At 36.1% G+C, this 24,275-nt stretch overlaps 2 protein-coding genes across 11 annotated transcripts in view; one reads left to right on the plus strand and one right to left on the minus strand.

Annotated features, from left to right (window-relative positions):
- VSNL1 (visinin like 1) overlaps nt 1-7,346 on the plus strand; it is a 92,073-nt gene extending 84,727 nt beyond the window's left edge. For all 7 annotated transcript variants that reach the window (XM_071741980.1, XM_071741981.1, XM_071741983.1 and 4 more), the window contains 2 exons: nt 4,114-4,329; nt 5,273-7,346. In XM_071741980.1, the coding sequence (XP_071598081.1) occupies nt 4,114-4,329; nt 5,273-5,470 (414 nt within the window). In that variant the 3' untranslated portion in view covers nt 5,471-7,346. The remainder of the gene's footprint in view (nt 1-4,113; nt 4,330-5,272) is intronic.
- A 320-nt stretch (nt 7,347-7,666) lies between these two features.
- SMC6 (structural maintenance of chromosomes 6) overlaps nt 7,667-24,275 on the minus strand; it is a 34,830-nt gene continuing 18,221 nt past the window's right edge. For 3 of the 4 annotated variants that reach the window (XM_071741974.1, XM_071741976.1, XM_071741975.1), the window contains 11 exons: nt 23,913-24,073; nt 21,847-21,982; nt 20,852-20,932; nt 19,312-19,482; nt 17,944-18,081; nt 17,091-17,236; nt 16,229-16,354; nt 15,098-15,203; nt 13,610-13,762; nt 11,837-11,934; nt 7,667-10,520 (listed from right to left, as the gene is read on the minus strand). In XM_071741974.1, coding sequence (XP_071598075.1) covers nt 10,412-10,520; nt 11,837-11,934; nt 13,610-13,762; nt 15,098-15,203; nt 16,229-16,354; nt 17,091-17,236; nt 17,944-18,081; nt 19,312-19,482; nt 20,852-20,932; nt 21,847-21,982; nt 23,913-24,073 — 1,425 coding nt within the window. In that variant the 3' untranslated portion in view covers nt 7,667-10,411. The remainder of the gene's footprint in view (nt 10,521-11,836; nt 11,935-13,609; nt 13,763-15,097; nt 15,204-16,228; nt 16,355-17,090; nt 17,237-17,943; nt 18,082-19,311; nt 19,483-20,851; nt 20,933-21,846; nt 21,983-23,912; nt 24,074-24,275) is intronic. The other variant, XR_011725432.1, reaches the window with a different exon arrangement.

Raw genomic sequence — 24,275 nt, forward strand, 5'->3', positions numbered from 1 at the left:
TTTTTGACAATTTTTTATTTTTTAAATATTTTTAAAATATATTTATATTTTTTATATTTTTATAATTTATATGAATAAATTTGTTACTTTTTTCTTTCCTAATTGGCAGGTGTCTGTAGGGATAAAACACAAAACATTTTCACACACCAGCATGTCAAACTAACCAGTCACAAAAAGCCCAGACCAGGCAAGATATGAGAAACAGAAACAAATGAATGACCCATGTTTGGTCACCTGTGGAACTGACTGCTGTAAAAAGCCCAGGCAGGTATTGTTTGTCTTCATTTTAGGACAAAAAAGATAAAGCAGAGGCACTTTTCAGTAGCACCATTGCAGCAGAAGGGACCTGGTTGCTTTCATGTGTAGACTGAGCACCTGGACAGGGGTTGGCAGAGGAGGCTGATCCAGCTGCTGACTTGCCCAGCGGCTCCAACCTCTGTAAATCCCAGTTGTGTTTCTTTATTCATTTCTCATGCATCCAGTAAGCTCATGGCAGAGTCACATAAGAGGCAGAACAAACCACTCTCCTTATATCCTCTGGGAGTTTGTCTCCCAGTCATCCCAGTCTCCCACTGCCACTTGGATGAGACAAGTCTTAAAGCCTTTACCTTGTGGAGGTAAAGCCTTTACCTTGTGGAGGCCTCACTATATTTTAATAGTCAAATAATGTTTTACCAGACCTGGCATCTTTTACTCTGTAATTGCTTTGGTTTTCTTTTACTTCTTTTACATTTCTTATTTATGAATCATTTCAAAACAGGCCAATGGAAGTCTTCAAGGAAGTTTTTAAACAAGTTTTGACAATGTTTTCTAGTTGTTCTGAGCTAAAAATAATTCAAATCAGCAGGTACAGACTGGAGGAGAGTGTCTTCAGTCCCCAGAGGACCTTTTACTGCATTAGCTCCCTGGAGAGAGGGGGGAAAAGCAACAAAGCAAAACATTTCCATTTGTTCACCTTCCTAGGCTGTAAATACCAAGGGTTAGCTCTGAGCAGTGCCACCACCCTTCTCACAGAATCATACAATGGTTTGGGTGAGAAGAGACTCAAAGATCACCTGGTTCCAGTCCCTCTTCTCACCTCAGAAGAGAAAACAGTCTTCTCTGTGCTGAAAAAAATTAGCTGCTTTTCTCCTTGGTAGGTGAGGTGAATGGTATGACTGGCACAAGAGGTAGGCACAGCTTGCTTATGGTTCTCTGAAGGGAGACTGAATGATGTATTTCCCCAGTAATAACTTAGAAATGGTCTTTGGCATCTCCAGCCACTGACCCCTTCTAGTCCCTCTCTCTGTTCTTGGGCTGTTGGGTCTTTCCAGGTGCCTGCCAATTCTTCTTCATTTTCATAGGTGGTCTTCTTCGTTGCACTTCAGTTCTTTGATCCTACCCGTACATTTGTGCTACCCCTCAGTCTGGATCATAGGAGAGTAGCACCTAAATCTGTTTTGTTTCTCTGGACAGTGAAAAGGATGATCCCCTTTCCCTCTGGCTGTTTTCCTTTCTGTTACAGAGAATGGGGAGTGAGATGCAGGAACCCTTGATCAGGCATCACCCCCAGCAATAGTCAGCTCTTAACTGAAACACCTGGAAGACTGTGAAAAGTTGAAGTATTTTTTTTCATAACCCATATGCCAGAGCCAGTGATCAGTACAGATTTAAAAAGCAAGAGATTACTGTAATTGACTTTTTTGGTTTGAACACCCAACAAGCTCCCCAGGAATAGAAGCAGGGAGGCAGTGGAGTACCCAGGGAGGATACAGGAGGGAGGATACAGGGAGGATGCAGTGAACTGCAGATCTATACACACACAGGTGTAAATTTAAATATTACCCACATTAACATCTGCAGTTGACACAGAAGCTGGGGGAAAAGTAGATCATGAAGAAAAGAAAGCAATAAGCAGGATTTTCAGTAGCCTGCAAATAAAGTTCATGTTTTGGATAATATTCCCATCACTTTGTTCTGACACAACCCAATGTAGTACTGTGAGCCCAAAGAGCCTTCCTGCAGAAGGAGCTCTGTTTGCTTTGACAAATGGTTGAGGTTTGCACTAGAAGAACAATTCAGCAAGGTCTGATAGCTGCAGTCACCAAAGTCCTAAATTGTATCAGAGAATCCACTAATACCTTTATCCGTGCTTACAAGCTAAATCATGCTTAACCATACCAGAGTTTAAAAAAAAAAACAACAAACAAACAGAAAGTAAAGAGCTGCAGCATTACCTTGAGGTATTTACAGCTTCATCAGTTTGTATTATCAAAACAGAAACAGGGGTGAGGTTGAGTTACAGGCACATAAGTTAAATTTTTAAAGAGGGCAACACTAAATGCCTCTTTCAGCTACGGGAGAAGGAGCATAAGAGCAGCAGCTGGATGCTGACCCATACTTTGTCAAATGAAAAAAATCACAACTTTAACAGTGATGTTCACCCACACAAAATACCACTGGAAAAGGTAGAATGTGTCTCTCCTGATGTCTCCATATCATGTTTATTTAAATATCTTCTCAAAAAGGTATTTGGGAAGTGAGATGAACATATTTGATACCTCTTCTGGGAGAAAAAAGCATTTTGGATCCTTCTGGGGGTAACTGCCATTAGGGCAATATTCTGAGTGGATGGTGGTGGGCAAAATGTAACTCTGCTCTCTTTGCTGAGGGGAAGATTTTTTGTTTACTACAATGCCAGGGAGCCAGGGAAGCAATTGTATCATTATCTCTTCAGCAACACAATGGTTATCCAGAATTGTGTCTGAAAAAGTTGGTATCAGAGAACACAATGAGTCTAAAAGGAAACTTTGAGGCTAGAACCCCTTTGGCACTGCAGCAGTGGCTCCTGACATGACCCACACAGCCACATAGTGCAAGCAGATGGCTGCACACAAATTTTGCAATTTTAGGGTAAGACATAGCATAAAAATGGTTATTTGGTCTCCTCAAAGAAAAAGAAGCAAGGATTTGCCATGATCTAGATCTGTATTTAGTCAGCCAACCAGCAGAGCCTATTTCTATGTATGCTGTGAGATCCTTAAGAGTCCCCATGCAATCTGAGTATATTTTTCAAGAGCTTGCAGAGCTGACCACAGCAAGCATCAGCCAGCAGTGAAAGCTCTGGATGGGGACATGGAAAACTGTAAAGTGCAGACCCACTTCCTTAGCTGCCACCAAAGTCTCTCCTTCAAACTTACATTATTAAATGCGATACTTACTAAGATTTGGAATTTTTACAAGCACAAAGACAGAGGTCTGAAATTGGGAGTAATGGACTTTGCTATTTTAGGAGCATGAAAACCTCCACCAGATTGGGCAGAAAATATAAAAATGTTCTTTGTATACAGTTCTTTCACTGCAATGAGACTTCAGCATCGGGTTAAAACTTCCTTTCCTAAGATGCATTTTCTTGAGTCTGAACCACAGAAATAACAACCACTTTCTCAAATGTCTTAAATCATACATTTCTTGAGGGAAAAAAATATGAGCTGAAAACGACCATGTTGTGGTCTTTTAAAAGACTTTGTTAAGCTACAATCAGCTGCAGTGTTCGCTTATAATGGGTATTAAACACAAAAAGCATTGTCCTGCATTGTTCAACAGAATCTCCATTCTCATATAGTTGCATTTTGTTGGTCTGCAGAAGAGACCATGTGTTCCTGCTTTTTTTATGCTATGTGTGGATTTATTTTTTTTTTCAATAAATGAAGTTATATAGCAAAAAGCCCACACATAAACTTGGTTTCGACATGTCAAGGGCTCGTTATTTGCAGGCATAAAAAGTGCTGCTAAAATGCACCTTGTGTGCTGTATTTCACAGTCAGAGTATTATGTACAGTCTCCCATTTGCACCCAACTTCATTTTAAGGTTTGTCTAGTTAAATTAGCTTTAAATTAGCATTAAGTATATTTTCAATATAGTTTGTGGTAAGCTGAGAGATTTTTGCAGGAATAGGTTTTTAATAATTGTTACACTGTAACTTTTATATCAGCTTGTTTCCCATGTCTTGGGTTTCACACAAAGTCCAGCCAGCAACTCTTCCTAAATGCCTCACTTCAGTATTTTGCAGGCAGGTACCTAGCTTGCTTCCCAGCATTGCCCACAATTCTATTTATTATTTTATTTTGCAGTTCTTCCCATACGGAGATGCTTCAAAGTTTGCCCAGCACGCCTTCCGAACCTTTGATAAAAACGGAGATGGGACCATTGACTTCAGAGAGTTCATTTGTGCTCTGTCCATCACCTCCCGAGGCAGTTTTGAGCAAAAGCTGAACTGGGCCTTCAACATGTACGACCTGGATGGTGATGGTAAAATTACAAGAGTGGAAATGCTGGAAATTATAGAGGTGAGATCAGTATGACACTTAAAAATAACATGTATGAACACTGGTGAAATTTGATTATTTGTTCACATACCCTTGAGATTATAAGCACTAAAGAGTGCCTACTGTATCATTACAAACATGGATCCTATACTGACTCGTGCCCAACGGGTGCAAGCACACAAACATTTAAATAGCTGATTTAAATGCAGATTACCTGTGGCCACAGCTGCTTTTAAAAATACAGAGTTTTGGGTTTTTTTTTCACAATGAACATATTAACCATAAGAAACAACATAGTTAAGGATTTACGAAGCTCACCTCAAAATCAATTGACACCTGTGAAATTACCACTTGGCAGGTCAAGTAGCTGAAACCTTAGTGGATATTAAGTTTAGATCATTACAAAAATGTACAGGCCTAGCACCACAGTATTGTAGGGAAGCTCTCACAGATGGGCTTGAAGATGACCACAGCACAAACAAGAAAGAATAAAGTTTACCACCCTCATCATCTGCTGCTTACTGGCCACAGTAGTTGATACCAGGTTTTGTTCACATGGTATACAAAGAAAGCTCTTAAATAGCACTAACTTCTACTGATTATTCAGAATTTATGTGAAATATTTCAAATGGAGTGATTAAAGCCAAATAAACTGTTGATCCAGAGAATAGCTTATAATGGTTTTGCACTGTGAAACAGAAAGGCAAAGAAATTAAGTCCACAATGAAACATGCAGCCACCAAAATAAATTTACATCCAGATGAAATAAAACAAACGTTTTTCCTTGTTTTAAGTATGTGGACATCTGATTCTAAGGAAAAAAAGAAAACCAAAATCTTTAGGGAAACTGGCAATCATTTTATTCTTCCTTTTATTCTTGATCTTTCCAGAATTTAGTCACATAAAAAAAAAAAAAAAAAAATCAAGTTGTTTGTTGAATTTTCTATTTGGTTTCTTTCTGAAGGCCATCTACAAAATGGTGGGCACTGTGATAATGATGAAAATGAATGAGGATGGGCTGACGCCTGAGCAGCGGGTAGACAAGATCTTCAGTAAGATGGATAAGAACAAAGATGACCAGATCACACTGGATGAATTCAAAGAAGCTGCAAAGAGTGATCCCTCCATTGTATTACTCCTGCAGTGTGACATTCAAAAATGAGCTCATATACAATGTGTCATAGACTGCACAGAAGTTTAATGTTCCATTCAGTTTGCAGCTATTTCCACACACACAAAAATTTGCTTGGACTACCTATAAATGGACTTGCTTCTTGTGTTTGAAACACTTGTGTGCATGAGAATGTCATTTGCTAAAGAATTTTAAAAGTATATATTATAAAAATAAACTGCCACAACGTGATGTGTGCAATGTCATTTCATAACAACCCTATTCCTCTGAAGCCTGTGCAGCAGTCCTGTGCTGCAGTGAATTATATTATTTATTGTTCATGTTTTACTGATGCTAGCTCTGTGTCTCCTAGACTGAGTAATGTTAGTGACACTGAATTCCCATGGTAATGTTAACTGTTTATTATAAACCATGTCACCATTCTGCTGTAAAGTAGTACTGGACAGACAAGAGGGAAAGAGTTCCTCAGCTCTTAAGTCTGATCCACACATGTGCTTGTATTGTCAGTGGATATAAATGTACTTAATTTGCATGCCTTTTAGGTTTGCCTTAATTCTTACCTCATTTGCATCCCTTCAAACCAGAAAGAGCTCTGTCAGAGGAATGCAGTATAAAAAAAAAAACCTGCTAAAATGATCCCTTTAATTAAAAGTATATATAAATATATATATATAATGTTTAAAATATTGTTTTATTGGAAGTTTAAAGGTTTTATTGGAAGTGTATTTATCTTTGCCTGAATTTTCAAAAGCTTCCACAGAGGTTGCAATATATATGTCCCCAAATAAATTTATAACATTTGACCTTTTCCCCTAATTTTTATTTCATGTCTTCAGCATGGTAATAGAAAAAAAAAAAAGTTTAATCTGTTTAATTATCTGTCACTATACTACTGGGAAATATATATTTCATTATGAAAGCATGAAGTAAACTTCTTTGCATTCACTCACTCACTAGAAGTCATATGATATTAAACCAAAACTTGTAGTTCTTGTATTTACCAACAGAGCAGCTGTTTATCCTCTAAGATGCTAATATTTAACAGTATACCTACTATTCCTGTGCTTATGTAGCTTTTTGAGCTAGCTGGAAGTCAACTACAGTTAATTTGCTTGGCCTAAATCTGGTCTTTTAAATGTTTTTCCCTCCTTGAGTAAGAGTCTTTCCTCTTACTAACTTTAAGCTACCCTAGGTTTAATATAAACAGGCAGACTGTAAAAAATTATTACTGAAAAATTAACTATAACGTATAATGACCGAGAAGGGATAGTGAAGAGCACCACCTTCCTCCTCAATCCTATGTGCATCAATCAAGTTTCTCTCTATACTGTGACAAGTTCTGCGCAGCCCTGGGAAAGCATCAAGAGCTCTCAGACTGCAGAAACTGCAGATAAATGTTTTTCCCAGACCACGTTTTCCAGTTGCTTTGAACAGTTGGTTGTTTGCACGGTTACAGAAAAAAAATCTAACATCTTACAATTGCATGTTTGATATTTCTTCTTTGCCTTATGAAGAAATGAGACGGTACTCTTGATAGCTAAAAATCAGACAATAAAACATGACACAAACCAAATAATTCTCTGTATTTTCAAATTTTAAAAGTGAAGCTCATTTTAAAATCAAGGGGAAAAAAAAGAAATCAAACTCAACAGTTTTACATATTTTGCTCACAGACATGGTGGGGGGGAACACAGAGTCAGTTGTTGCCACAACCACAGCCATCCCTTCATATTTAAATTTCTTCCTGTTCCAAACAATTGGCGAAAGGCAGGAATTTCAACTACATTTTTTAATAGCAGAATTTTACATACACTACAGAGGTAATATTAGCAAACTAGAGAATGGTGTACTTTGTACGTCTGGCTGTAACTTAAAAATAAAACAAGCATTCTGAAAATGTTACATACTTCTGAGAACGATATGCCCGTTATTTCCACTTAGGCTTAAATTACAAGTTGCAGAGAGAATGTTGAATATTTCTGGGAATTTATGCTTCTTTGGTTCAGGTATGCTTTTTGGAGAGGCAATACCTCATTCTACATTGCCCTGCACCTCAACTTTATGTTGCTGGACAGGATACATTTACTGTAATGCAGCATTTCTGTAACATCAGCACTGCAGTTCTCTCTCTAGGTAGCAGACATAATAAACTCTGTATTTAAAGTAGCAAGCCTAAGATCCTTTTGAGACCTTCACATCACTGCAAAATAAATGCATCCGAGCAAGTCCTTCAGTAATTGTTTATTCAGAACCATGAAAACAGTGTAATAATAATTACCCAGTCAGGCATACGTTTTCATTAAGTACACTGGTGGATTAGCATAAACACAATATATTGATTTGAACCAAAGAAAAGAATCGTTGCCAAGTGTTCCAATATTTCAAGTATGTCTATAGAAGCCTTGGGAGAAAGCTGAAGTGTTAGCTCAGTAAGAATGCAATAATTTCCCTAAAGGTCTTTTCTCCACACAACTCATTCTAAAAGTGCTAATGAAGAAAAATGCTTTTCTTTTTCCTGCCCCTGCCTTCTTGCTTTATTTTTTGGATTCTGAAGACAATCAGGAGGAAATAATGCTGTTATTTTATATTGTAAAAGGATCTGAAACATTTCTAGTTTCATCATAAAATTAAGTCAACCCAAAAGTGGTTCATGATCTCATAGTAGTAACCAGGACTCCCAGTACAAATTGGGTTTGTGTTTCAGACAAGTTTGGACATGCACACAGTTTGGGTGGTGTCCCGTCCCTCCACATCCCCACTATTTTCACATAATCATGAAGTTTTAAGTAACTCGAATACATATTTCATCAATTCATGGGATTATGAAATTTTTTAGTTTGATAGGGACATCCAGAAGTGTCTTGTCCAACCTGCTGCTTGAAAGAGTTGCAGCAGTCTGCTCAGGCCCCGAAAGCCTCCAAGGATGGAGTTTCTACAGCCTGTCAGGACAGCAAGCTCAAATATCTTCATCAGGAACAATTCTTCTCCCAAGTTTCTCCAGCCAGAACATCCCCATTTCAATTTACGACTTCTGTCTCTGCTACCATGCACTTCAACAAAAAGCCTGACCCTGCTTTTCCAGAAACCTCCTTAAGGCTGCTATGAGTTTGCTGGCCCATTAACCTGTGCTTTCAGAACTACACATCTGAAGCTTTTAAAAGATCATTAGACTTAATTCCTCCAGTTAGAATGCATTAGGACTACAGCCCCCTTTCTCAGTGTATTTCCTTAGGTTCTTAACTAGCTTTCATATTCTAACTGGTTTCCATAGCTTTCCAATACCTGAAGGAGGCCTAGAAGAAAGCTGGGGTTGGGATTTTTACATGGGAGTGTAGTGAGAGTACAAGGGGAAATTGTTTCAAGCTTAAAGAGGGCAGATTCAGGTTAGACATTAGGAAGAAATTCTTTAATTTGAGGGTGATGAGGCACTGACACAGGTTGCCCAGGGAAGTTGTGGCTTCCTCCTCCCTGGAAGTGTTTAAGGCCAGGTTGGATGGGGCTTTGAGCAGCCTGGTCTGGGGGAGGGAGGGGTGTCCCTGCCCATGCAGGGGGATTGGAACTGGATGAGCTTTAAGGTCCCTTCCAACCCCAGCCATCCTATGATTCTATAATTTAGAGATACCTAAATGTTTCATACTGGCTTGCATGAAAACAAGATGACACTAAAGAACACAAACCAACACTAACAAGAAATTTGCCTGCATTAAAACTTGCCTGAGTTAAAACTTACACTGCAGCAAGGTTTTATTAAGAAATTGCTATTCAGTAAGTAACTGCAGAAAACAGCAAAACTGTTCTCTGAACAGCGTCAATGGTTTTTGTATTGCTATACTGTCAAACAAACAAACAAAAGATAATAATATAAACCTAATAGCTGAACAATAAGAAGTGATTAAAAAGTGATTGTTTTGAAGCGCTCACAACAATTTCAAGTTCTAGAGAAAAGATAACAGAAAAAAAAATGTTTCTGATTCTTCTTTCTTCCTTTTATCCCCAGTAAATGCTTGCATTATTTAAAGAAAGCAAGTTAATTTTATTTTAACTGTTCTAGTACAGTTCTAGCAGAGGGTGGTAGGGGAGTCAGGGACACCCAATAAAACGCAGGTCTACAATGATGAAGGAAAGTTACTGTATTACATCCCAAAATTGTTATTTCACTTCATTCTGCTACACTGGAAGGAATTCTGTCACTTGAGGTTGTTAGAGTATAATTAATATCTACAGACTAAATCTACACCTGCAAACTTGGACTGTCCAAGATCTTAGTTTAAGAGATTTAAGAATATAAGTTTATGTAGCCACAATTTGTTGGGTTTCGTAAGCTCATGTACAACTCAAACTCTTCCCTACACACTCTTTAGGAAGAAATAAAAGCACATTTTTCCTGCCTAGAGAATATACTGCAAATTAATTATTCAGTTCTCTAATTACAAAAGTATAGACTACAAGTACTAATAGCTTCCCATGTTCAGCTGCTGTGGTTCCACAGGAAAAAAAATAAATGTTTTACTGCATACATTATTTAATACACATTTAACAACACAGACATAAGAAGAAACCAAGATTTTTAACAATCCTAATTATAGTTGTGTATACACTAAAACATTACAAGTACCAATTCTCTTTATTAAAATATTATTCATGGTTATACAAAATATAGTTCATCTTTTCCAGAAGAAAAAAAACCTGGACAACTGATAAAAAAATTCTACTAGTTGGTAGTTAAAATCATCAACTCTGAACATTCAGGGTTTTCTCATCAAAACTGTGCTTATTCTCCATGTATACATATACAGTAATTTTTATAAAAACAAAACAAAAAACCCACCAACAATCAAAACAGGAATCTCTTTTATTTTTCTCAGAATATCTGACAAAAGTTCCTATTATCCAGCACCAGGAAGTTAAAAAATTTACAGTCATATTACACATTTATCCTCAACAGTATGCCACAGTCATACACAGAGGTACTTATTCATCTTGCTCTTTGTCGTTCCTATTTTTGAATTTCAGTGTTCTTTGGCCTCTTTCAGGGTCTTGCATTCGAAGGATTCGAATATGGGAACTTGTAGGCAGAGAACTAAAAATAAAGTATGCAGTATTTAAACAGTTTCTTCTGCACAAATTTTATTATTTCCATTTGATTCTTTCCATATTTTCCTTTAAATTACTTCATCTTTTTTAAAACAATAGTAACATGAGGAGAAATTCTGGTTTCACTAAACTGATACTGGAGTATCAGTAAAAGCTTGAGGTAAAGACAATGACTGATTTCAGTCATGTGATTTCTAACAATCAGACTACTGTAATTAAAGAAAAGGTACTTCTAAGAGAAGCTCTAAATAAATAATCATAGAATATAGTTCATATTTGCCTTAAAGATCCTGAAGTGGCACACACTTTATACATCTATAATCACTCACATCATCCTAAGAATGAGCAAAGCTACTAAATACACTTTTATACAGTGTTCTCTACTGATTAACCAAAATATATTCTTTCTGCAGGTGCCTCCATAATTCTATTAAATTATGTTTGCTGAACATGGAAAGGTAATAAAATACAAGAAAATTAAGCTGCACTTGAATTATTAAACTTTTAAACAATAATCATACAGAAAATCTCTATTTATTGCATACATTTTCAGAAATTGCCTACAAGGCATTTCCACAGAATTAGCAACAGAATAACATTATTCTACTTTTACAGATTTTAGTAAGGGAGGACATTATGAGTAAAACATCTTCATTTTGAAGACTGCTTGATTATCCTCTGCTGGCTTCACTGATTACATTTGACTACTACAGACAGGAGTGGGCTGCATAAAATTAGACAGTGATTGTCCCCTTTAGCTGGACATGGCTTTACAGGGACTCATATCACACAGAAGGTTGATAAATATGGAAGTTTAAGAATTTTGGACTACTAGAACAATAAGAAGGAAAACAAGGGGTAAGTTATCAGTTCCTAGATCAGGGATATCAAAGAAAAAAAAATCAACTCAAATCACTAATATCTTTAAAGTAATGTAGTATTAGAATTAATAGGAAAAATGGAAAAACACAATGTCTTCTGTTTATCATGGGAGAGAAAGGGAAATTTGCGGCTAAAAGATACCAGGAGTCTACTTTACACAATAAAAGATTTCAAAATGCTGTTTTACTTAAGATCAACTAATCCAAGTTCCTCTGAACTACCAGATTAAGATACATTACAAAAGGAAGAGTGAAAACAATATTAAAAATTTCCAGAACCATCAGCAATGAACTCTCTCTACTCTACTACTACAAACTGCAAAATTGCATTCTCCTCGTATGTATTTCTTTTCGAGTTATACTCCTTGCAATTAACTCCCTTGTAATTCTGGTACCAAGAAAGACAGCACACCAGTATTACCTCATGGTCTGTGGGGTGAGCAAAATGAACTGTCGATGGCGCTGAGAGTCGGCCACCTTGAGAATCATATCCATGGCAATTCTTCTGTTAACCATGTCCTAAAGACAAAAGATTTATCAGGTCATGCCCGTGCACTTCCCTGGCCTATTACTGCACACATTAGGATAAATGATTAAGAGTAAATGAATTAAAAAATATCTTAATAGAAAAACCAACTGGAATTAACTGATATAAAGTTTAGCTGAAGAAAAGTCTAATTAAAACTAGGCTGTGGAAACATTAGGGTTAAGATGTAAAAGCTACAAATTAGAGTCCAGAAAATTCAGAGATTCCTCTTTTTAGTATCCATGCACAATAGAAAGCTATCAGAAAAATCACATACTCTTACTCACAATATATTTCTATCAACTTTGATATACACATAGGACTTCTTACTTTATTGGTATGCTGATATGACTGTATGTTAGCAGAATGACTCCTAAAAAATTCTGCTTCAAAATAACCTGAAAGGATTTAAACGCTGCATGAAACTGAAAATACTACGTAGTTTATTTTTATTATGAGTATCATCCTTGTTGCTGTTTCATTATTATTACTATTCTGAACACAACCTTGTGCATTAGGCTTACTGAAAAAGATGTGTAATGGGAAGCTGTTATTAGCAGGGATAAACAAAGCTCTGCTGCTACCCATGGTTACACATGAAATTAGGGATCCCCTCTGGAAATGTGCTGACGGAGACCTCTTGTGGTGAGTCCCCAGGATTACATCAAGTAACTACAGAAGGTGGAGACGACAGTAAGAGAGTAAGGTTGAACTTAGAGGCACAGCAATGGAAAGACAAATTGTCGGGACTTATCTGGGGAACAAACTACATGGAAGTTCTCTGCAGAGCCTACAGTCCTGAGTACCCACCGTTTTCTAGAGAGATGGCTAAAATTCTGAATAAATAACTTGTAACTAAGCTTTGGAATCAGCTGAAAAGAGGCTGCTTGACCACCTCGTATTTACACTTTCCTTTTTGGCATTCTATTATCTTTTCCCTCTAGTTTCAGTGATTCCCAGTAAATAAATCATTCATGGTAGGATACTGAAGGCAAAATTAAATAATCTAATATCAAGTCTTTGTCTCGCAGAAGTAGTTATTTTCTCATACCATACCTCACTGCATCTTAATACGAAGGAAACAAAACTAAAATATATCTAAAAAATCAGTTCATTTCCTGTCCTGGGAAACTGTAGACAAAGATGAACTTTATCAGTTTTAGATGACATTAGTATTTACTGTTCATTAGGCTACATTTCACCATCTTGGAAAGATGCTACTAGACAAAGTATAAAACAAATTTCTGAGTACTCAAACACTGAACTCAACTGCTACACTTGCTCTGAAAAAACCCACACTGATCTCAAACTTGGGAGAAGCCAAAGAACATGCTAAGGCCATAACTGTCACAGGAATATGCTGAGAAGACTGTGACAGACACAGTAACAGCTGCTCATATCAATATTTAATCATGTAAAGTAAAAGAGATGCTCATAGTTCTGGATAGGAACTGTAGACACAACAAGCTTCAAAAGTCACTATGCAAAGTGAACAAGTTCCCTAGCTAGTTTTCTTTTGGGAATTTATTTTTTGGTTTTGGAGTTTTTTATTATTTACAGTTAACGATAGCATTTTTAAATCTAGCCAAATATAAATAACAATCCCACTATGTCGTTAATTAAATGGCATAATCATAATGGCAAATGTAGTTTAAGTTTAAACTGTACCATGTAGACATCAAATTCATCCAAGCATCTGAAAGGAGATTCAGTAATGGACCACAGAGAAAGAATGAAACAAACTGTTGAGAAGGAACGTTCACCTCCTGATAAAGATCTCATGTCGTTAAGGGCAGCTTTGTCCTCCTCTCGAGGCTGAACCTTGAAATGAAAATATTAGAGGAATTTTTAAACCAGAGATGAAGAATCATAACTTTAATGACAAATACATTATATGCGAACAGATAGAGATCACCTGAGAACAATTTTACGCACTTCACTGTCACTCTGACATGGGATGGCTCCTCATGATTTTGCAATACATTACTAGGGTCACTGTAACTTTCTCCATCACAGTAAAATACATCAGAGCAGCCTGTATGACTGACAGTGTTATCTCATTCAATTCTCCATTAGTAGATTATTATTATTATTAAAACCTATCAAACAATGTTCAAAAATTACAACCAGTGCATGTATATTACGTTTACCAGCTGCAACAGAAAAGCAGGTAACTGACTGACAGCAGGAGCTTAAAGGAGAAATTGCCTCTTTACCAGAGTACTTGAAATGCTGTGAACAGTCCTTTGGTTCCATTTGTTACAAGGATACCTTGTGGCACTCCCTCTTAAAGTTAAGCATTTCCAGGAAACTAAAAACTATTTTGGAGTGGAGTGAGTTTTTTTGGGTTTTGGTTGGGGTTTGGGGGGGAGGGCTTGTGGGGGAGCTTGGGAAGTGGTGGTGTGGTGGTGTTTCTTTTCTCAATTTACCTTCCTTGACTAAATATATTACTCTTGTATGAGAAACAGAAAGCATTAGCTATAGCCACAGAAAAGTATTCTGATAAAGCCAGGTAATGACATTTTAGGGACTGAATTCCTCAGATAAATATCCTTCACCTGTTTTTCTAGGACTGTGTCAACACATATTTATGTTGTCGCTATATATTTTTTTCCCCCCCAATTAGTCTTCCATGAAAACAAAAACTTTTTTGGGAGGTATGTTAAAAGATACACAGAAAAAACATAATTTTGAAGCTTTTAGCCATTTGAAGGTGTTCAAATAACAACAAGAGCCATTATACCAACATGCAAACAAAGGCCAACTTCCTATCAATGAAAAAAGAATTAGTAATTTTGAAAGACTGACTAGGATAACTTGCTAGTGAATTCTAATTCTCAGTGTAAGAGTCCAAATTTAACCCACCTAGCAAGCTGCCTAGATCAGATAGCAATATCTTTTTTATTCTTGTTTTCTTCAACAATATCCAACAATTTAGCCCATCACATTTTAGAGTGGGAAGAACAATTTATTCTATCCTTTGCAATGCATGTTCTAGCAGGTGATATTAAATGATGATGACGACAATTACAATAATATTAATATTTCATTAATATGTAAATATAAACAATATATGTTATATGTCATTAATATTTAATGATAATATTAATAATTCATTGCATATTAGGATTGCTGTAGTAATATAAAATAACTTACTGTTATTGAGAGTGTCTCATTCTTGTGATCAAAAAGTATTTTTCCAGAGCAAGCTCGAATACGTAATAAATGGTCAAAGTAGAGTTTGCATCGTAATGAAAGGAGCCTTAAATCAGTTAAATCAAGCAAACATTAAGTCAGAAAATTTTAAAATACGTAAAAAAGTGACAATGGGTTTTCATAAACAGTTCCACATTATAATCTTAAATACTCACTCTACTAATACCATTTTTAAAATCAGTTACACTGCTGAGAAGGTTCACTAATATTCGGGCACCATAAGGAAGCATCAGATTCTGCAGGTAAATCTTACCTACTACTGTTTCTATACTTCCACCTGCAAAAGCTGGGATTCTCCTGATCATTACTATTTTTCATGATCACTCTGACACCACCTCCAAATCCCAGATCACAAAGTACAAGAAACAGCCAATACGGATACACCTCAATTTCTGCTGAGTGGAATGATAAGCAATAAAAGAACTGCACTGGAAAAGAGACCATCAGTCCTTTTGAAGGGAGGCCACCACAAATCCTTCACTGATGTGTACAGGGTGCTCAGGGGCTGAAGCCAGAACGAAGAGATGCACTCCCAGTATGGACACTCCATGAGAAGCCACCATCAAACTGCAGAATCTTGAAGTTTTTTCAGCAAAGGGTAGAGATAGTTCTTGGTCCACAATGAAAATACCTGAGCACAGCCCCACTAACTATACCGAAAGAAAATGAGTGACAATCCAGATGATTTCAGTGTCCATTTGTTGGTCATATTTTACTGACCAAAACCAGCACTGCAACACAGAACTGCCTTGGATTAAATCAGCATAGTCGAGGCCTTTGATGTGAAGCAAAAAAGCAAAATAGAAGCCTAGGATAGGCTCTATATGAAGCAAAACAGAGCCTTCACTGATCAAGTTGTTTTTCCAGCTGTCAGTCCAGGCTGCCTCTGAACTGTCAGGCTTGATAGTATTGGATCTGGCAGCAAGATGAAGTTAGAAAGGTTGCTGAGAATATTGCCTTAAAGATATCTCATCCTCACAGGTTTGCTCCCTGATTTTCACCCTGGACTGTGGGCATATACTTGCATCTGTTATTTTATCTGAAACCTGAAATCATGGGAAATTAACTCACCTTAGGAAATGCCGATATATTTTGAATCTCTGTGTCATAATTTCTTCCAGCAACTTAATAAACTTCTTTAAATTCTTTACTTTATTGTTTGCATCCTCGTATCTTTCCTTTGCATCATGAAATTGCCTGTTTTTGTTAACAAAAGGTTTAGAATCAACATGCACTACATTAAACCCAAGCTATTGTTAAAAATGCTGAAAAACAATTTGATAACCAAAACATACAAATAAATAATTTCATGTGAGGATTTACATTAAAACTAAAAGCATTTGGTGAGTCAAATTTGACCATGTTCACAAGTAAACACTGGTTTTTATTTTTAAAAAATAGAAATTAAAAAAATGTGTTTATTTTTTACTAAATTCTATTTTTCTTAAATTTAGTTACCTTGAAAGGAAACTCTTATACCAAGGAGAATGAATGACTGAGCTTCCCAGGCTCAAGAATATCCAAAGTGATTCCTTGAAATACACTGCAGTCAAAGCCTCAAGTGTCTAACTTTTCCATTAGTTATTCAAATTAGAAGTATACTTAAGGCTAATAGCAACCCAGATTGATGGTTGGCTATGTTTGCACAATGTAACTATAACTGGGATACCTCCAAACACTAAGAGGGTATCTGATTATTGGTAACCTCCTATATACAGTACAGACAATATCTAAATCATTAGAGATCACGACTCCTAAATCTGCCCAGTACTGGTTGACAGAGCAATCAGGACAACGTATTTCCATACCTTTGTATACTGTTCACAAAAAAAAAAAAAAAAAAAAAAAAGCATTGTGAGTCAATAAGAAAATGTTTCTTTCCTCTCTCTTCTCCATGTTACCTGAACTATGTTAGACATTAAAGAGGACTTACTGTACTATTTCTTCTCTGTTTCCATGGCGAACATTTTCTGAATTTATCCTCTCTCTCAAGCGATTCATTTCTGCATCCAGACTCTTGACAGTTCTGCTGACCTCTATGCGCTCGGAGTAGATCTGCCTGGCTTGTGCAGTTTTTTCCTAAAGTAATGTTTGAAACTCAATTGTTACAATTTTAAAAATCTGTTTATTCTTCACAACAAACATTTTATGCTATGGAAAAACAAGGTCATCATGCAAGAACAATGGTTTTGTATTGTTCTTTGTATATTTATCACATCAAACCTAATTATCACTAAGAATTTTACTTAAGTCGCAAGAACTGTATCTGAGATCTTTAATCTGTTCAGTTAATTAGCTCCAGATAAAAAAGGTACAAAGTTAATGATATTTAAGTAGCAAAGTCTTCCAAAAGTCTTTGTGATATTAGGTAATAAGGCTTGATTAGCTAGGTCTTCAAAACATCCTGTACGAGGTCTGTACAAGGAAAAACCTAGCACCCAAAAAACCCAAAACACTATTATTGAATTTAACATAAAACACAGATTTCAAGCTTAAGTAATTTTCTTTTTTTCATTACAAAATACAGAAGAAATAGTCCTACATGGATAACCCCTAACTTACCCTACAAGACAGAAATGGTGCTCTGCCAGACAAAAAGAGGCCTTGATTTATTTATACAAAATCATTTCTACTTGATTTAGATAGTCAACTAGGACACAGATGAGAGAGTACTCAGTGTAGAGGAGTATTAATGCAGTCTGTATGTCACACAAGTGGAATGATTTATTATTCAATATTAGAAGCATAACTGTCTGACTTCAATAAAGACAAAAACCCATGCCTACCTCTAACTCCTTTTCTTTGGCAGCTAGTAAATCTTTATGTCTTTTTATGCAAGCCAAGTGTTCTTTCTGTTTGTCTTGATAGTGCTGCAAACGGCGTTTACTGTTTCCCACTTCTGAGTCAGCTTCATTTAATTCATCCTGTTTGGAATATAAATAAAGATGTGAGATGTTTGGGGTACATTCCTAAGCATCTCTCTAATGTTTTCTAACTTATCACAGGTAATTATGTTGTTTTTAACACTGTCTAATTTATTTTGCATTCAGTAAGACTACCCCTTCAAAAGTCTGGGAGCTTTAACAGAAACCTATTATAAAGTCTCTACTCAATTCTGACCAATACATAACAAATGCTTGCAATGTTTTTAGGTATCATATCTTGAGGGCATGTTTTAATCTGTGAAAAAAACCCATCCTTTCTCCTAAGCCTCAACAAACTACATATATTTTTTGAACTGCATGCTAGCCCGAACTTCTGATGCACATGTGACATCAGCCAGAACTGCAGTCCTGTGTGAAACTTTGATGTCCTGCTATATCTATAATACTACAGAGGCTAATAGCTTCCATACTGTATGTGTTGATACAGTTGAAGTGATATATCTTTCCAGAAAAACAAAGTATACAAAGAATGACAAATTAGAAGACAGCTTGTTTTCTCATCCTTTGCAACTTATCTTAGGAAAAAAAAAAAAAATTAACACAAACCGAACAAAACTAACAAAAAACCACCACAAATACAAAAAAAAAATGGTTTTCAAACCATTAATTCTTCTTGGCAGTGTGAAATTTCCTTCCATTTGCCAATATCAAATTTTGCATGTCACCATTCTGCTATTTAAGGCTCGCTACTTGTCTGTAATTTCCAGGTGTCTTCTGTAGTCTTCAATAATTAAAACTATACATGAGTACCTTCTGTGATATGGAACTTCACAGAATAATAACTACTTCATATAGAACTTCAAATGTTATTTTGAAAATTGATGAGTTATGAATATTTGTAGCCAGGCCTTACTAGAAGCAAATAAATAAAGCCAAAGCAACAAGTGTAACCTGTTAAAAAAGAGAGTCAAGGAAACTGGGTTCCCTTCTTTCTCAGTTTATGACTAAAAATATCTGGAAACAAACTCTCTGTAAACATAACCAACTCTATCAACTACACTTAACAGTCAGCATCATCTTTAAACTATTGCCAAGCATATTTCTTGACATTTTCTAGGTTTAATGCTTTATTTCAATTTTCATAGGTAGATGTTAGATAACCAGGAAGGAGCACACTAGCACACTCTTTTCTCCTGTCTCCTTTTTAACCACATTCCCCTTGCCACATGAAGTGAAGGAATTAAAAATACATCATGAAATTATTGCTACCTTAATTGGACCAGCAATTTCTTCTACTTGATGGATTTTTTCTTTCATTTCTTCTAATTTTTTTTCAGCTTCTTGAAGAATGCTTTTCAGTTCTTCCATCTTTCTACTTTGCTCCTGCATGTCTTTTTTTACAGATTCCATCTTCCCCTTATTTTCTTCAGCTTCTTCTTCCTGTTAAAATACACGAAAATGAAGAATAAAGGGTGACATATGTACAAGGAATTTCCTAATCAGCTGACTGAAAATTAAGTGGACTTTATTTGCAAATTGAGATGAAAAGAGGGGCTAGGATTCTGTGAAGATTTAGCCATGGTAATATTTTACCACAGTAATTTTTTTAACAAAAGATTAAGGTAGCTTCCCTCTGGATCTGTGACAGAGTATATACATTCAGTATGCAAAGGAAAACAGTAAAAGTAAGTGGATCTTACTGTTCCCCAGACATTTATACCATTCCTAACTAATTATCCTCATACGTACTTTCTGATTCAAAGACAAATATTGCAAAACCTCCCCAAAAAATGTAAATGAAACTCTGTATGACCAAGATTCTTTTTACAGTCAGAAAACAGTTAAACCAAGGTAGCAATGAAAGACAAGCACCAAGTGAAAACCAATTCACGCATAGTAGTAATTGGAAAGTACAGAAAACAAAACCAACAAAAATCCAAGAAAGGAATAAGGAAAAGCAAATACATAAATATACCAGGTGTGCAAGATTATTATCAAAAGCAATGGTAAAATTCTGAAGTTCAAAAAGCAAGTGTTCAGTATTTCTCAAACAGGAAGATATTCTCCTACAAAAAGGCAATAAAATACTTTTCCTTTGACAGACTACGCTTCTTTTTTAAAGCAACAGAACTAGCTTAGGTGGTAAAGAGAAACCCTCCAAGACTTTATAAAAGCTGTACTGATTCCTTACTCAAATTCACTTGAGTGAATTCTGAAATGTTCACTAACATGCATGTGTGCACAGCCACTGAAAGGGTGCCTGATACCTCTCACTGATGCCATGGAAAACAGCCAGAAAACTGGCATGGTGTGGTATTAAAAGGAAACACCTGTAGTCAGGATTATTATTAATATCTATCAGCATCATCCTCAGCATTTAAATCTTGACCACTTATACAGTAGATTATTACAGAGTAACAGTTGAAATTTATGTCCCCAAAGTACAAATCAAAACAGATTATCAAACATTTTTTTTCTGTTCTTTAACAACTATGGATACATTTTAAGAAAAGCATGGACAGTAACTTTGAAGAAACCATCATAGTACCATGAACACTCCCTTGGGCAATAGATTAATTTCAGAACTTCTACATGGGGAAGCTACATCTTAAATTAAATAAAATTATGCCATTGCCAAAATTATGCCATTGCCATAATTGTAGACATTCTCTAAAGTGTTACATTTTTCACTATACCATTTGGACATATAGTTGAAAATCAATAGTATTTGCTTATTTCAAAACACCGCTGACATTAAAATACATTATTTCATATCATTATTAGACATAATTTGATAATATAGTCTTACTAAAGCACATATGTCCACTGACTGGTGTTCTTCAATATTTTCAAGATCTGCTATTTCTGCGTTTGTTCTTCTTATTTTTATCTGAAAAGAAAAAAAATAATATTAAGCTCATCTAAAGAGAAAGTTCACCTTTGTTCATTTCAGCCAACACATATTTAGTCTTTTAGTTTCATTAGTATGAAAGACAGAACTCTTTCTACTTACGTAAGTAATATATTTGTATAAGATACAATTTGTTCTGAAAGGCACATGCACTTTAAGCTATTAGGTTATTATTGTATTTCCATTCAACATGACACCTGAATAAAATATCTCACTTTTTCTTCAAATATTTATCTTCAGCAATTTGAGTTCATATGCCAGTTTTTTTGCTGGTTCTTATTTGTAATTTACTGACTATAACCTTATATAGTATGTATTATCTTACACTGCCTAATTGTAACAACACTGATCATCAAAAAAAAAATATCCTACTTCAAAGCACTAGAAAACAAAGAAAGAAGACTAATAGTTGTAAAATGGTTTATAAAGAAAATAGCATTAAAAAAAACTTAAGGGTGAAAAATTCAGCATATGAAAACACGTTAAGAATATAAATTAAGAACATGAAGAAAAAAAAAGATTCTAGAACAGAAGCAAGGCTCACCAGAGATAAAGGAAGGAAACAGGAAATATTGCAAAAGCTCCCTATTTGTGTCAAAAACGCAGCTGAAATTTTTAAGATTCAGCTTAAGAAAGGAAAAAAAAAACCAAACAAAAAAAGCCCAAAAAATACCCAAAAGATATCACACAGAAACATGCTACGATTGATTTGACCTCTATCATTCTGTCCTAAATCCTGAAAGCATACTACAGAAGTAAAGAATACGAAAGCAAACAAAAAAAGTAAGGACAAACATTAAGGACTATTATCCATTCAAAATACACTGCAGAAGTCAAAATTAAACTGGGAAAGACTGACCAGTTCCTAAAAATTAATTCTGTGCCTATTTTACCTGTAGGTCTTTTTGGTGTCGGCGATGACCCTGAAGATGTTCTTCATTCAGCCTTATCTCATTTTGAATGGAACACAAACGTTGCTGAGATGCTGTCATCTGTTGCTTTTTGTTTTTAATTTCTTCCTCCAAGTGACTTTATAAAAAAAGTTATATTGAAATATTATATATCACATACATATTTATTACACACACAGAGAAATACACAGAATTAAATGCATGACAAGTCAAAGGGTAAAAAAGCACCTCCCTTCCCCAGAAAAAAAATATCTAAAGTCTGTTATGCATTGGATAGTTTGAAAAAACAATAAAAAACACAAAAGCTCTGGAGCAGAACTCATAGCTAATAAACAGCAGAAGCTGCCTGATGGTCCTAGTTCAATGTCTACCAGCTAGACTAGTCATGTAATTTGGACCACCTGTAACTTCTGTTAGCAATTTTTCTAACAGGGCAAATGTTTGAACTAAACTAGGGTGTTACTTCTAAAAATACTACTGCATCTTAAGAGAAAACAAGTACTTTCACTAGGACAAAACACTTCCTGTCAGAGACAATCCACTAAAAAGATGTGAAAAAAAATATTTTATATAGTCTCATATTTTCCTTCTACAAAAGAGGTTACATAAGAGATTTCCATTATTAATTCTGTTTGTGGTAAAACTATTTGAAATGCAAAACAAAGTTATGCAAGGGTTAATCCAACATTTGCTACAGATGCATGAAATGGATGATTAAGTCTGATCCCTGAATCGGTGTACAATAAATTGCACAGATACTGTTTCAGAGAAATGTCACTGCCTTAGGCTAAGTTCTGACAGGGGGTGAAGTGGGAAGACATTTTTTCTTTTTCACTGGCCTACATCATTCCCCCATAGCAATACTGGTAATACCAGTAACTCTTACAAAGTTAAGATCCACTTTGAGTGAAGTTCACTATATACTGGCACAAAGTGCTAGCTGACCTTGCTGGGTTTGACTGGGATAGAGTGAATTTTTTTTCAAAGCTAGATTGGGTTGGATCGTTCATGAACCAGGGATGTTTTTGTTACTGCTGAGCAGTGCTTACACAGAGTCAAGGCCTTCTCACTCCAACCCACCAGTGAGTAGGCTGGGAGTGCACAAGAAGCTGGGAGGGGACACAGCTGACCCCTGACCAAAGGGATATTCTACATGTATGGCACCATGCTGAACATACATAGCTGGGGAAAGAAGAAGAAAGGGAGGACTTCTGGAGTGATGGTTTTTGTCTTCCCAAGTATCTATTATGTGTGATGGAGCCCTGCTTTCTTGGAGATTGCTGAACACCTGCCTACCAATGGGAAGTAATGAATTAATTCCTTCTTTTGCTTTGCCTGTGCGTGGGGCTTTTGTTCTACCAGTTATACTGTCTTTATGTCAACACATGAGCTTTCTCACTTTTAATCTTCCCCCATCCTAACAGGGGAGAGTGAATGAGAGTCTGCATGCTGCTTAGCTGCTGGCTGGGGTTAAACCCCAACAATGACATATTTAGTATTTCTGCAAGCTGAAAAGTTTGGTTTTAACATTCAGTTCTACACTATGGACTATCAATACCAAAATTAAAAATATTTACTTTACTTTACTTGTTGTCATTAATTTGCTTTTTAGAAGGGCATCTTGTGATAGGACAAGGTGCAATGGCTGGAAGAGGGTGGATTAAGGTTAGACATTAGGAAGAAACTACTCACTGTGAGGGTAGTGAGACACTGGCACAGGTTGTCCAGGGAAGCTATGGATGCCTCCTCCCTGGAAGTGTTCAAGGCCAGGCTGGATGGGGCTCAATCTGTCAGATACCCCTTGATGGGATTAAGGTGAAGCAATGCTCAAGGTCCCCACACACAGGCCATTATTTCCACTGGCACCAGGCAGTCCTTTGTCTGGCAGACCTTATTTTGTTCCAGGGCTTACAATCTTGTTTCAGCACTCCTGCCCAGAATAGGTCCTGAGGGCTGGTCCCTTACACCAGAGAGTATACAAGTATGCAATTCCACTGTTTGCATCAACAAGTGCACTTTTCACAAATACAACACTCCAAGACACTGACCTTATTTCTGCTTCAACATCTTTGCTTAGGAACTTGGGTCTGACGTAATCAGAAGAGTAGTATCGTCTCTCAAACACTTGATCACCTTCAGCTGTGAAAGCTTCTCTACAATTTCTGGGGGGTTTATTGCCCTGCATTACTTCACGAGCTATCCTGCTATTCTGAAAAATATAATGGCCTTATTATACTAAGAGAAAAGTAACCATAACTAAAGATACTAATTTAACACTTGTCTAGAAGTTCTCAGAAATAATTTCAATTCCTAATGAAAAATAAGACATACAGTAATTAAACAATGTGGAAAAAATATGTAATGTCAAGAATCTGCTTTTCATGGCTATGATATCCATGTTCTCAAAAGCC

This window comes from Heliangelus exortis, chromosome 3 (assembly GCF_036169615.1).
Source record: "Heliangelus exortis chromosome 3, bHelExo1.hap1, whole genome shotgun sequence".
NCBI classification, from domain to species: Eukaryota; Metazoa; Chordata; class Aves; order Apodiformes; family Trochilidae; genus Heliangelus; species Heliangelus exortis.